At 41.4% G+C, this 14,734-nt stretch overlaps 1 protein-coding gene across 5 annotated transcripts in view; it reads right to left on the bottom strand.

Moving 5' to 3' along the window:
• Positions 1-14,734, bottom strand: part of spag9b (sperm associated antigen 9b) — a 293,766-nt gene that overhangs the window by 229,813 nt on the left and 49,219 nt on the right. The window contains exon 1 of one of the 5 annotated variants that reach the window (XM_043715175.1): positions 12,742-13,370. The exons of the other annotated variants lie outside the window; for them this stretch is intronic. Coding sequence (XP_043571110.1) covers positions 12,742-12,795 — 54 coding nt within the window. The 5' untranslated portion in view covers positions 12,796-13,370. Of the gene's footprint in view, positions 1-12,741; positions 13,371-14,734 lie in introns of those variants that run through there. 5 annotated transcript variants of the gene reach the window in all.

Here is a 14,734-nt window from a genome sequence, read left to right as displayed (position 1 = left end):
AATGGGGGAGATACTAAACGAGTATTTTGCATCAGTATTTACTGTGGAAAAGGATATGGAAGATATAGATGTAGGGAAATAGATGGTGACACCTTGAAAATGTCCATATTACAGAGGAGAAAGTGCTGGATGTCTACAAAATTATGAGAGGTATGGATAGGATAAATAGACAACGTCTTTTCCCTGGGGTCAGTGAGTCCAGAACTAGAGGGCATAGGTTTAAGGTGAGAGGGGAAAGATATAAAAGAGACCTAAGGGGCAACTTTTTCATAAAGAGGGTTGTGCGTATATGGAATGAGCTGCCAGAGGAAGTGGTGGAGGCTGATACAATTGCAACATTTAAAAGGCATTTGATTTGGAAGGGTTTGGAGGATATGGGCTGGCTGCTGGCAGGTGGGACTAGATTGGGTTGGGATATCTGGTCGGCATGGACAGGTTGGACCGAAGGGTCTGTTTCCATGATGTACATCCCTATGACTCTAATGACTGCCATTTATGTACCCCTTTTATTTAAGGTCATTGAATTGAATGATTTATTGTCACTTGTACTTAACAAATGAATACAACAAAATGAGTAATGTGTCACCAAATTCCAGTGCCATTATGTGCTAAAGAAGATATTAAGATATATCTAAAACAATGTTCTTCTTCCCTTTCATGCTACATCGGGGTGGGGGTCTCCAATACAAGCTCCGTGCCCACCAATGCCCCACCTCACAGTCAATTCCAGGAGTCCCAGGACTGTCACCGCCATTGCTCCATTACCAGGAGCATCACATTGGGCCTGTCATGTTGCTGTTGATCCGCCAGGAGTACTGATTTGGGCCTGCCACATTGCTGCAACTGACTGACCCTGACTGCAGATGCTACCTTCTCCACTGACCATTGTGGCGGCTCTACGGTCGTCATTTTGAAAACCGATGCTGCCGCCACCAACCTCAACTGAGCCCACCAACGTTCAAGTTGTCATGCTCCAGTACCATCTCTTGCTGCTGAACCCACACTCGCTACTGTCATGAGCTCTCAGAGGGCTCAGTCTCCCCGAGGAACTGACTCCTGCCACTGCTGCCACATATGCTTGGGAGGCCACTCTCGCCAAACCAAAACGGCAAAAGACCTCCAAAGAGAGAGAAAAAAAAAGCAAAAGAAAAGGATATGGGAGATATAGTTAGTACGTTTGCAGGTGACACCAAAATTGGAGATGTAGTGGACAGGGAAGAAGGTTACCTGACAGTACAACACGATCTTGAGCAGATGGGTTGAGGAGTGGCAGATGGAGTTTAATTTAGATAAATGCGAGGTGATGCATTTTGGAAAAGCAAATCAGAGCAGGACTTATACACTTAATGGTAAGGTCCTGAGTGTTGCTGAACAAAGAGACTTTGCAGTGCAGGTTCACAGTTCCTTGAAAGTGGAGTTACAGGTAGATAGGATAGTGAAGACGGGTTTTGGTATGCTTTTCTTTATTGGGCAGAGTATTGAGTGCAGGAGCTGGGAGATCATGTTGCGGCTGGACAGGACGTTGGATAGGTCACTGTTGGAATACTGCATGCAATTCTGGTCTCCTTCCGATCAGAAAAGATGTTGTGAAACTTAAAAGGGTTAAGAAAAGATTTACAAGGATATTGCCAGGGTTGGAGGATTTGAGCTATAGGGAGAGGCTGAATAGGGTGGGACCGTTTTCCCTGGAGCTTTGGAGGCTATAGGGTGACTTTTATAGAGAGGCATGGATAAGATAAATAGAGAAAATCTTTTCCCTGGTGTGGGTGAGTCTCAAACTAGAGACCATAGGTTTAGGGCGAGAGGGGAAAGATATAAAAGGGACCTAAGGGGCAACGTTTTCACGCAGAGTGCAGCACGTGTATAGAATAAACTGCCAGAGGAAGTAGTGGAGGTTGGTACAACTGCAGCAATTAAAAGGCATCTGAATAGGTGTATGAACAGCAAGGGTTTAGAGGGATATGGGCCAAGTACTGGCAAATGGGACTAGATTAGGTGAGGATATCTGGTTGGTATGGACAAGTTGCACCAAAGGGTCTGTACACCTCTATGACTCTAAAAGAGCAAAAGCAAAATACAAAAGAAAAGAAACAGAAACAAAGAAAGCAGACAAATGTGCCCCAGGCCAGAAGGTTGGACGCATTGTTGCTATTCCACTGCCATTTTGGATTGGAGGTAGCCTTTGTTCAGTGGTAGAACCCAATTCAGAAAGCTGTTGGTTTAGGCTTCACTTTGAGCAAATAATCTGGACTTGCAAAGATACCGTCTATCAAATGAAACATTCAACCAAGGGCCTATCTGCTCTGACCTAGACAGAAACAATCCCACTGCATTATTTTAAATGAAAGCAGTAGAGTTCTTTCACTTTCCTTACTGATATTTATTTCTCAATCAATACACAAAAAAGTATTCTGATTACTTGTATCATTGCTCTTTGTTAGACCTTACCACATGCAAAATTCACAACTTTGATGGCTGTGAAATGCTCTTTTACATCCTGAACTTGTAACTGCAAATTCTTAATATATCAATAAGCAAGCAAAATAGTAAGTGGCCCAGGTTAAATCAGAGAAATGAAGTAACTCCTAAGAGAAAAACAGAAGCTTGGACAAACAGCTTGATAAAGACAAAGAGCGATAGAGGCCCACCACCATCTCTGAAGTTAGAGAGGATGGCTGCAAGTGTGATAAATTGAAAACTTATCCCAACTGAGATCATTAGAATTTCTTATGCATGCACATTTGTTCTTGTTTAGCTAGAAATGAAAATCAATCACCATTGCTTGTCTTAGTTACTTAAATTACTTATAGTGTGGAAATAGGCCCTTCGGCCCAACAAGTCCACACCGACCCGCCGAAGCGCAACTCACCCAGACCCATTCCCTTACATTTACCCCTTCACCTAACACTATGGGCAATTTAGCATGGCCAATTCACCTAACCTGCACATTTTCAGACTGTGGGAGGAAACTGGAGCACCCGGAGAAAACCCACGCAGACACGGGGAGAATGTGCAAACTCCACACAGACAGTCACCTGAGGCGGGAACTGAACCCGGGTCTCTGGCGCTGTGAGGCAGCAGTGCTAACCACTGTGCCACCATGCTGCCTGCCATGAAACTGTCCTAAGCAATCTTTCAGAGATGTCCTTCGTTAAGTATTGAAATATTTCAACATCAATAGCTTTTGATGCTTACATGAGCAAGAAATTTGTTACTTTCACCTTCTTCTGAAGTGGATACTAACTGCTCACCAACCAACAGAAGAAAGACGCAACTGACAAGTATTTTAGCTCACCAAGTGGTCATGCGTCTGATCAAAGTTAAGAGGAAGCTTAGAACAGCACATAGCGGAGGTGTTGGGATGATGTGGTGGGAGTAGATTTCAATAGCTTCAGAATAATATAGGCAATTGTGTAACTTTACTCCATTTCAGTTGGTTTCCTGTAAAATTGAAGCCATGTCTCATACAAGTCCTATGCTTTAAATGCCAGTTCATGAGAAGAGTTAAAAAGTTTACATCTTTTGTTGTTTGGATGCTGGAATTTATTATGTTATGTTGTTAATATATGAAATTTGAAGTTGCAGATTATTTATATTAATACAGTTATTCAGACGGTAAACCATATTATCATCTGCTTCAGTAATTATTCTTTTTTTGCCTATACAGTGGGCAAACAAGAGAAGGACTGAGCCATTGTGATTCTGTTTAACAACTAGACAATTCAACCAGATGTTATGAACTGCTGTATCTCAGCAGTTGAACAGAGTCTCCTTCACAGGACAGCATCTTATTGTTTGCCACTTGAGAAATATCTGCTGCATAACAAAAATTGTTTGTGTTGCTCTAGTGGAGTGGACATTATATTGGAGACTAACCGAGCAGTCCTGAGAACGTTGAGGGTAGAAATGTAGATATAAGCTGGGTACTTAGCAAGGATTTAAAATCAACAACCTCCAGAGCCTTGAGATTGAAAAGAAATATTTCCTTTCGTATTCAAGGGGTCAATTGGAATGTGCATACTCTTTACAGCAACTCATACCAGGATCACTCAGCAGTCAGAATACATACCGATGAAGAGATTGTTAGCTCAATTTAAACTCAACAACTTCCAATCATAACAGTGCTTACTTAGAAAGTCAGTTAGCTGTACAGCTGGTTTGCAATGCAGAGTGATGCCAATGACTTGGGTTCAATCCCTGCAGTGACTGAGGTTACCATGAAGGTCACCCCTTCTTAACTTCTCCCCTTGTCTGAGGCATGGTGATTCCCAGGTTAAATCAAAGATTGTCTCTCTGCAATGACAACGCAACACGTTCCAATTGGACTATGGGTGAATTTACCTTTATATCACAAGAAATCACCTGCAGAGAGCTTCATAGAAGCATCATGGGTCTTATTAAACGTATATTATGGACAGTTTACTTCTGGATGGATATGGGTCAGTTTTCTGATTTTGTTTTAGAAAAAGGTCAGAAAGTCAACTTGGAACAATGCCATAAATTCATCATTACTAAGAAAACATGCAATTGCAGTCAAGTGGAGTTATGAATAAAATGTTTATGCTACTGGTTTTATGACATGCAGAACAAACACATTAAGACAATTAGTTTTGTTAGACTTCAGAAAAGGTACAAAGTTTTAGTTCAAAAGTGTTACTGAGTCATAGATGTACAGCACAGAAACAGACCCTTTGGTCCAACTCGTATATAATATCTAGTCAGCATGGACAAGAAAATAACTGTATTTATATAGTTTGAAAATTAAATAAGTTCCCTTCTGTTGTCTCCAATATCATCATCAACTGGAATCATAAGAGCAGACAGAATGTCACTCCCAGCTACTTAATATCTGCCTTCATAACATCTAAGACTTATAGAACTGAATCACAAAATGGTTACAGCATAGAGGGAAGCCTTTCAGCTCATGACAGCACTCAACATGAGTAACTGAGCTTGTCCCACTTCCCAACCTCAGTCCTGTAGCCCTGGGCATTCTTCCTTTAGGAACTTAGCCAAATGCCTTTTGCAAGTCACAATTAAATCTATATCTGCATCACTGTCAGGCAATTAATTTGTCAAGATCACTTTTATTGTTTGGTTGGTGGATTAATTTGGTCTCTTCTGGCTCTTGATCCATCTACCAAAGAAGCTTCTCTTCATCTAACTGGTCTATATTCGTTGTTATTTTGAATATTGCAGTCAAATCACCTCTAAACAAACAATTAGTCTCTTACCAAAAAGAACCCCAGATTTTCCAATCTATCCACATAACTAAAGTTTCACATCTTTAGAACCATAATCAGAACCTTTTCTGTACTCTTTACAACACCTTCATATCCTTCCTAAAATGCAGCACCTGGCATTAAAGACAAAATGCCCACTGAGGCTTTAAACCAAGTAAACTCGGAAAATGATGTTTCAATTTTAAAAATATAGCATGGGAACTTATTGCAAGCTGAATCTACAAATGTAACCTTATTCAAGCAGTGGGGAGGATGTTAAACAGCTTGGGTGTGCGAATGGGTGTGCGTGTGTGCACGCACGTATGGGTGTGTATGTCGGTGTGTATGTGTCTGCATGTATGGGGACGTATAGGTGTGTGTGTGCGCGCGCGCGCGCGCATGGGGATGTGTGTGCGCGTGCACGTGCGATGGGATGTGTGTGTGCATGCGCGCATATGGGAGTGTTTAGATTAGATTAGATTCCCTACAGTGTGGAAACAGGCCCTTCGGCCCAACAGGTGCACACCAACCCTCTGAAGAGTAACCCACCCAGACACATTTCCCTCTGACTGATGCACCTAACACTATGTGCAATTCAGCATGGCCAATTCGCCTGACCTGCACATCTTTGGACTGTGGGAGGAAACCGGAGCACCCGGAGGAAACCCACGCAGACACGGGGAGAATATGCAAGCTCCACACAGACAGTCACCCAAGGCTGGAATCGAACCCAGGTCCCTGGTGCGGTGAGGCAGCAATGCTAAACACGGAGCCAGTGTGTGTGCGCGCACATGCACGCGAGTGTATGGGGGTGTGTGTGTGCGTGCGTGCGTATGGGGATGTATGTGTGCGTGCATATGGGGTGTGTGTGTGCGTGCGCACAGGGGATGTGTGTGCGTGCATGCGCGTGCATTGAGAGCAGTCTTGTCCAGAGACAATATTTTGAATGATTTTGCAATCAGGATCACTTGTTGTGGGCTCACAAAGATAGCAATAACCACCTGATTGTAGACTCTTAATGAGGAACCAATATTGTAAGTGAACAATAGAACACAAACATCAAGTCTGCAAAGAGAAAGCCTCAATCTTTCTCTACCTCACCTGTGTGGAGAAGTAACAGAAAATCTCCGAGTGATTGTTATCATTGCCCTTTGAAAGGAAAAAGAAAAACAACACCTTGACAAACAGTGATAGGGGCAAATTCTCAGCCAATGAAAGACAGCACTGGTGTCCAAAAAACATTTTCTCAACAGCAAGGAACTGAAAGAAATCAAAAGAAAGTAACTCATCAACTCCTGTGATATGGATTGGTACTATTGAACATCTTCATCTTGTTTTTTTTCCCTCCCTCTCTTTCCACCCTCAATATCCTTGTTGTGCTTCTGTTTGTACATGTGAGATTTTTAAAGGGGAATTCAGTTAAAGAACTCTAAGTTAATAATTTATGCTTCTTTCTTGCCATTTGTTAAAAACACAGTGATTACAATCAATTTATTTTCTTGTCTAAAAACAAAACTCATTCATATATTCTTTTAACAGCAGTTAGACAATTAGATAAAGTTGTGCAGTTCAATAGATAAATCAATTTTCTACATTTGTGACAACTCCAGGATTAATGGGATTCAATTTCCAGTGCTTTGCCCCCAGGAATAGTAATACATTCTAGATTTTAACCACTTTCTACATGAACATAAATTTTAGGTTGCTTTGACTTTTTTTGGCAATTGCAATAACTCCATTTCTTCTGGCTCTTGATCATTCTATCAAAGGAGTTTCTCTGCACCTACCTGATCTATATCCTTGTCATTTTGAACAAGACTTTCAAATCTCGAAACAAACAAACAAAGTCTCTTCCAAGAAGAGTAACCCCAGATTTTCCAATATATCTACATAACTGAAGGTCATGTATGCCTTTTTAACTATTTTCTCAACACGCTATCACCTTCAACAAGTTGTGAACATATATCCCAGGCGTCTATGTCATGCATTCCCTTCAGAACTGCACCATTTGTTTTATATTGCATCTCTTCGTTCACCCAACCAAAATAAGTCACTTTATATATTTTCCTACATCTAAAATTCAAAAATGTCACTTCACCACACAATGAGCTTGGCTATATCCTCTTGAAGATTACTGCGAACCACCTGATACTTCACAACTCTCCAAAATCTGCCAGTGCCAAATTTTGAAACTGTGCCTTCTGTACCGAAGTCTAATTGTTTAACAGAATTCAAGAGAAACAGTGATCCTTGGGATGACGTTGGGTAACTTCCTCCAGTCTGAAAAAGTCCATTCCCACGATTCGCTGCTCCCTTTCAGAACCAAAAATCATGCATGCGAGCACTGTCCTTTTTATTCCATAGGATTCAACTTTGCTTAAAAATACTAATATGTACCACTTTATAAAATGTCTTTTCGAAGTCCATATCAACCAGATCAATGGTATTACTCTCATCAACCCATCATGTCAGATCAAGTTCATGAGGTGAAGGCTTTAAGTACTTAGAGAAGGTAGATGTTGAGAGATGGACAGGATTACGGAAGGAATTTCATCAGGAATTAGGTGGCGAATGGCATAGCAACCAATAACGGTAACAACATAAATCACACATGCACAGAACAGAATTGAAAAACAGCACAAATTTTGAAGGATTGCAGAACTGGGAAATTTGAACACCAGATAAGAATTGTATAATCAAAATGATGGTTAACAAAGAGAAAAGATAGTTCATACACACAAGGATGAATAAACAGAAATAGCTGTAAATTAGGATGGGGGCAAGAATTTTCATAAACTCATATTTTCAGAGGTAGGTATTGGCAAAAAGCCAGCAACACCCACGAAACCACAACCTCACAGAAGTCACTGACTTTGGGGAAGGGGCACAAGAAATCTTGAAAACTGAAGTGACCACTTTATCACCACTCAACAATAATGCTGGTTACATTGAAATTGTACTTTTTTTAATTTCAGTACATTACAGTACAAGAAACTGAAAATATGTCAGGGAGCCAAAAATGAACAACCCAATTCACCAGAAAATGGTGCAGTCAATGCATTCACATTAAGTTATCATTTTTGGAAAAAACTCTTAAAACTAATAATCCATAAAATAATCAGCCTGACAGGGAGAAGGCCAGAACTTGAACTAGTTTTGGATTATTTTTATGTCAGAAGGATTATACCCGTGAAAGCTACAGAACAGAGGTTTGATTGCTTCTTGAGTGTCCTCCCATTATCAATTTATTGAAAGCTCAGAATAGAATCTCAGTTATAAGTCTTAAATGTATATCCCTCAGAGCCGGCTGGAGAATATTTGCACACAGTGTTGCTGGAAACCAAAGCAAGTTACAAACCTATCAGCCAGTGTCATGAGAGTGTGAAGTCTGCTTAAGTGAACAGGTCAATTATATCTCATTTATTTTTCCCTTTTGATTTATCCTTTAACTATGTGCTTATCTGTTCTTGTGACAGAATAGGGGCTAGAATTAAAGAGGGATTAAATCTTAGACACTAATTAGATTATTATTTTGTTATTTGCTCTGCTAAAGTTGCTGCACCGTTAATAAACTGAACTACAAACCCAGCACCTAGAATCAATTATTCAGAAAATCTGGTACTGGTTAATCAAAAAAAATGGCTCAGAACCACTGGGGTCAATTTTGAGGTAATTGAGAAGTTGTGTTATGAATAGAGGGACAGGGAGGCTGATTTGATCTGGCTGTTTGTCTTTGTGAAGTAACAATGTAACTGAGCTAAAAATAAAATCATGTGCTGGAAATAAGCATCTAGTCAGACACTATTTGTGAAGAACACAGGAGAGTGGATTCTTATTAAATCTGAAGGAAGTTACAGGGGTTTATTTTATTCATTGAAGAGATGCGGACTTCCCACATTGGCAAGGCCAGCATTTATTGCCCATCCCTAATTGCCCATGAGAAATTGTAGTGGGTTAACTTCCTAAAGTGCTGTAGTCCATTTGTGGTACATTAACAGGGCTGTCAGGGAGTAAATTCAAAGATTTTTTTTTAACCCAGCAATACTGAAAACATTTGCATTTATTTCACATCATGGATAAAATGAATAAAATCCCACAGGTGAAGCGCAAGTAATAGTCCTTGACATCAAGGCTGCATTTGACGGAGTGTGGCATCAAGGAGCCCTAGCAAAACTGGAATCAATGGGTATCAGTGGTTGGAGTCATACCTGACAAATAGGAAGATGGTCATAGTCATCTCATCTCCAGGACATCTCTGCAGGAGTTCCTCAGGATAGTTCTCAGCCCAACCATCTTCAGTTGTTTCATCAATGACCTTCCCTCCATCATAAGGTCAGAAGTGGGCATGTTTGCTGATGATTGCACAAAGTTCAGCAACATTTGTTTCTCCTCAGATACTGAAGCAGTCCATGTGCAAATGCAACAAGACTTTCAATGGCTTCCATCACTGAACCCCCCCCCCCCCCATTATCAATGTCCTGGCAGTTACCACTGATCAGAAACTCAACTGGAATTGCCACATAAACACAGTGGCTACAAGCGCAGGTCAGCAGCGAGGAATACTTCAGTTCATCTCATGATTCCCCAAAGCCTGTCCACTACCGACTAGGCACAAATCTGGAGGGTGGTGGACTACTCCCCATTTGCCTGAATGGGTGTAGGTCCAACAACATGCAAGAAGCTTGACACCATCTAGGACAAACCCCAACCCACTTGATTGGCAACCCATCCACACCCTCCACCACTGTCACTCAGTAGCAGCAATGTGTACTACCTACAAGATGCACTGCATAAATTCACCAAAGATTGTCAGACAGCACCTTCCAAACCCATGACCAATTTCATCTCGAAGGACAAGGGCAGCAGATACATGGGAACACTACCACCTACAAGTTCCTCTTCAAGCCACTCACCATCCTGACTTGGGAATATATCATCGTTCCTGTACTTTTGCTGCATCAAAATCCTGGAATTCCCTCCCTAACAGAGGGGAACACACAGCAGGTGGACTACAAAAGTTCAAAAAGGCACTCATCACAACCTTCTCAAGGGCAACTAGGGGCAGGCAATGCCCACAGCCCACGAAAGAATACTGAAAAAAGGCAGGATGTAAGTGGCTCAAGAGGAACTTGCAGTTGTCGGTGTTCCCGTGCATCTACTGCCTTTGTCATTTTAGATGATACTGATTGTGATTGGAAGGTTCCATGAAGGCTTCATGAATTTCTGCAGTCCATTTTGTAGATGGCATAAATTGCTGCTGTGTGGAACATAGAAGCATCAACAGAATGGAGACTTACTCTTAGCACCAAAAAGTAGATTAAAATACTAAGTTACAAGACTGCTGTTGACTACACAAAAGGGGGGGAGGGGGGGAGACAGTAACTGCTTTGTGCAAATCCTCAACATTGTGGACTTATTGATCCACAAAGTCTTCTGTAATCAGTGAAGATAGTTAAATGTTTGTAAATTAAGTCTTCAACTTGAAGTCTTATGATCATGCTTTAAATTTTGCTTCTGGAAATTTGGCACCATTTTCCCTTTCATCTTATAATTACTTCGAGTGAACAAAAATACCCTAGATTCCGAATATGGATCATATGATGAAGTGGGTGCAATTCACACAATGTCTCCTCATTGATCACTTTAAACCATGTTAGGACAGCAGAGTTTAATCAGAATTTTCTTCACTGTCCAATAAAACAGCTGAAGAATAGATTACAGTGAAAAGTTGTTCTGTACCTGCTGAAAATAGAACAAAATTCAAATCAATTGATTCTCTCCAAATAACAAATCAGCTGATCTCCATCAGACTACACTATTGGATCTCAAATCAAACAGCTTTTCTACTCCAGTTAAATCAAAGGTGAAAACAACACTTATAAACCTCGATAAGGTCATCCCTCAGCCTCCAATGCTCCAGGGATAACAGCCCCAGCCTATTCAGCTCTCCCTAGCAACATCCTCGTAAATCTTTTCTGAACCCTTTCAAGTTGCACAACATTAGATTAGATTAGATTAGATTACTTACAGTGTGGAAACAGGCCCTTCGGCCCAACAAGTCCACACCGACCCGCCGAAGCGTAACCCACCCATACCCCTACATTTACCCCTTTACCTAACACTACGGGCAATTTAGCATGGCCAATTCACCTGACTTGCACATCTTTGGACTGTGGGAGGAAACCGGAGCCCCCGGAGGGGAGAACGTGCAAACTCCACACAGTCAGTCGCCTGAGGCAGGAATTGAACCTGGGTCTCTGGCGCTGCGAGGCAGCAGTGCTAACCACTGTGCCACCGTGCCGCCCACATTGTTCCTATAGCAGGGAGATCAGAATTGCACAAAGTATTCCAACAGTGGCTTCAGCAATGTCCTGTACACCCACAACATGACCTCCCTACTCCTGCACTCAATGCACTGACCAATAAAGGCAGTTAGGATATGAACAATCGTTTTAGATTATTTTAAATTTAAACAGAGCAAAATATGAGACTCTAGCTGGGTTATGTTGAATTCTAGAGGTAATAAGAGCTTGGATGAAGGTTTCAGCAACAGATGAATTGACGTGGGGGATGCTGAATCAGGTAATCATTCAGAAGTGGAAATAAGTGGCCTTAGTTATGGCACAGATATATGATTGGAAGCTGACTTCAAGTAAAGTGACACCACATTTGTCAACAGTTGGGTCAAAGACAATTGCCAGAGAGAGTTGAGGTCCATAACTAGGAAGTGAAGTTAACAGCCAGGACCTCTGACAATTACTTCAATCTTCTCTACATTTAATTGTGGAAAACTCCTGTTCTTCCAAGATAACTTGGCAAGATGTCTTGACAACTTCGATACAGTGATTGGGTCAAGAAAGATGAGCTCGATGTTGTCATTGCATATGTAAAAATGAACACTAATTCCAGATGTTATTACCAAGAGATAGCAGACAAATGAGAAATAGCATGAACCCAAGGATTGCTTAGGCCTTTTTCCCTAATTTACTAACAGTAACACTTTTGCAAGATTTACTACCAAGGACCCGAAACTAAGGTGAAAAGTATAGCAGAGAAACTACTTTAAGCAACAAAAGGCCCTCTATTCTAACAAAAAGTATAATAGTTCAATTTGAACCATAAGAATTCTAAGTTTTTATTTGGTTCATTTCAACTGCATAAAAGTTAATTTGCTCATGGTATAAATCTTTATTTAACTCCGAAATCAACTGTTTTGCACTACCACTTTTATTTTGCTCTGCCTTTGGGGAACAGTGCTGTAATCTCCAACTTATTTCACCACACAATGTGATTTTCCAATTACATTGGTACAATTTTTTAAAAATACATTCCCCGAGTTAATCAGTGCCTTATTCTTACAGACTTCCAGAAACTCAGCTGTTTACCCTAAATTAAACGTTATGAGTACACACCATACAAAATAAGATTTTCCAGTATATTCATCTTAACATCTTGCAAACCAAAAAGCTTGTTTAAAGCTAGGGAAATTTTGTAACAACTGTACAGGGCGAGGCTGCACCTGGATTCTCTGTCCACTTTTAGTGTCTGTATTTCTCAAAGGATTTACTGGCATTGAAGGCAGTTCAAAGAATTTCACTCAGTTGATTGCTGGAATAAAGAAGAGTTCACTCATCAAGACCAGTCTTTATTTGAGTTTACAAGACTGAAGGGCGATCTTTATGGAAACAAAGATCTTGAGGGACATCTAGGGTAAATGTCAACATGATGGTTCCATTAATGGGAGAATCTTAAACAAGGAGACATAGTCACAAAAGAAGGTGACATTCATTTAAAACTAAGATGCAAAGGAATTTCATAGAATCATACAGTACAGAAAGGACCCTTAGATCTATCGAGTCTGCACCGAAAAACAAAAAACTAGTCCAAAACTACACGAGTCCTGCTTTCCAGCCTTTGATCCACAGTCTTGAATACTCACTCAAGTACTTCTTAAAGGCTTGGGAGTATCCTGCCTCAATTATCCTTCCACGCAGTGCATTCCAGACCCCGCACTTTGGATGAAAATAATTTTCCCTTTTGAACCAGTGCCTTCCACCTTAAGATTATGTCTGTTACTGCTCCTTCAACTAAGGGCAACAGCTGATTAAATTAGATTACATTAGATTACATTACAGAGTGGAAACAGGCCCTTCGGCCCAACAAGTCCACACCGACCCGCCGAAGTGCAACCCACCCATACCCCTACATTTACCCCTTACCTAACACTACGGGCAATTTAGCACGGCCAATTCACCTGACCTGCACATCTTTGGACAGTGGGAGGAAACCGGAGCACCCGGAAGAAACCCAGCAGACACGGGGAGAATGTGCAAACTCCACACAGACAGTCACCTGAGGCGGGAATTGAACCCAGGTCGCTGGTGTTGTGAGGCAGCAGTGCCAGCACACTATGCCACCGTGCCAGCTGCTTTCTATTCTCCCTGTGGGTGGATCCACCCATGCCTCTCACAATCTTATACACAGCGATCAGGACCCTCTCAGCCATCTCTGCCCTAAAGAAAACAACTCTAGCTTATCCAGGCTCTCTTTGTAGCTGAAATGTTCCACCTCAGGCAACATCCTGGTGAATCACCTCTGCACTCCAATCCTTCTTGCAGCGTGGTGACCAGAACTGCACATAGTCTATAGCTGGAGTACTAACCAAGACTAGCAAAACAGGTTCAGCCTTTATTTGAGTTTACAAGACTATGGGGTGATTTTACGGAAACATAAATCCTGAGGGGAGCTTGGCAGGGCCTCTACAGCTCTTACAAACTATGCCCCAACTAATAAAGGCAAGTGTTCTGTACATCTTAACAACCGTATTAACTTGTACTGCCATCTTCAGGGATCTATGGACAAGCATCCCAGGATCCCTCTGTTCCTCCGAGCTTCAGTGCCCTGCCATTCACTGAGTCCTCCCTTGTCTTGTTACAGCTTCCAAGGTGCATCACCTCACACTTATTAGGGTGAAATTCCATCTGCCACTGATCTGCCCACCCACTTCCATTCTGTACCCTTAGACCTCCTTCCTCACTGTCAACCTGGACAATCTTTGTGCCACCCACAATCTTATTAATCATTCTTCCCAAAATTTCTTCTCCCAAATGCCAGTAAATGCCAGGGAGATGCGGAGATTAAATTATGAAGTATTTAAAGAGGAGGTTGACAGATTTCTGTAATGAAAATGTGTTGCTGGAAAAGTGCAGCAGGTCAGGCAGCATCCAAGGAACAGGAGAATCGACGTTTCGGGCATAAGCCCTTCTTCAGAAATGATCTCCAGCATCTGCAGCCCTCACTTTCTCCTCGAAGATTTCTGTAATATCAAGGAAATAAGGGAGATGAAAAGCTGGTATGAAAGAAGAATTAAGGCTTGGGACAAATCAGCCATGATCTTAGTGAATGGTGGGGCAGGTTTAAGGGGCTAAATAGTTCCTAAATTCTTCAGCTATCAGAGCAGAATTAAGCCCATCAAGTCTGATTTTGTTCCTGTTTCTTATTTTCTTGCTATA

This window comes from Chiloscyllium plagiosum, chromosome 24, assembly GCF_004010195.1.
Source record: "Chiloscyllium plagiosum isolate BGI_BamShark_2017 chromosome 24, ASM401019v2, whole genome shotgun sequence".
Classification (NCBI taxonomy): Eukaryota; Metazoa; Chordata; class Chondrichthyes; order Orectolobiformes; family Hemiscylliidae; genus Chiloscyllium; species Chiloscyllium plagiosum.
Note: the sequence above shows the minus strand (reverse complement) of the source record. Positions and strands in the feature narration are given on the sequence as shown.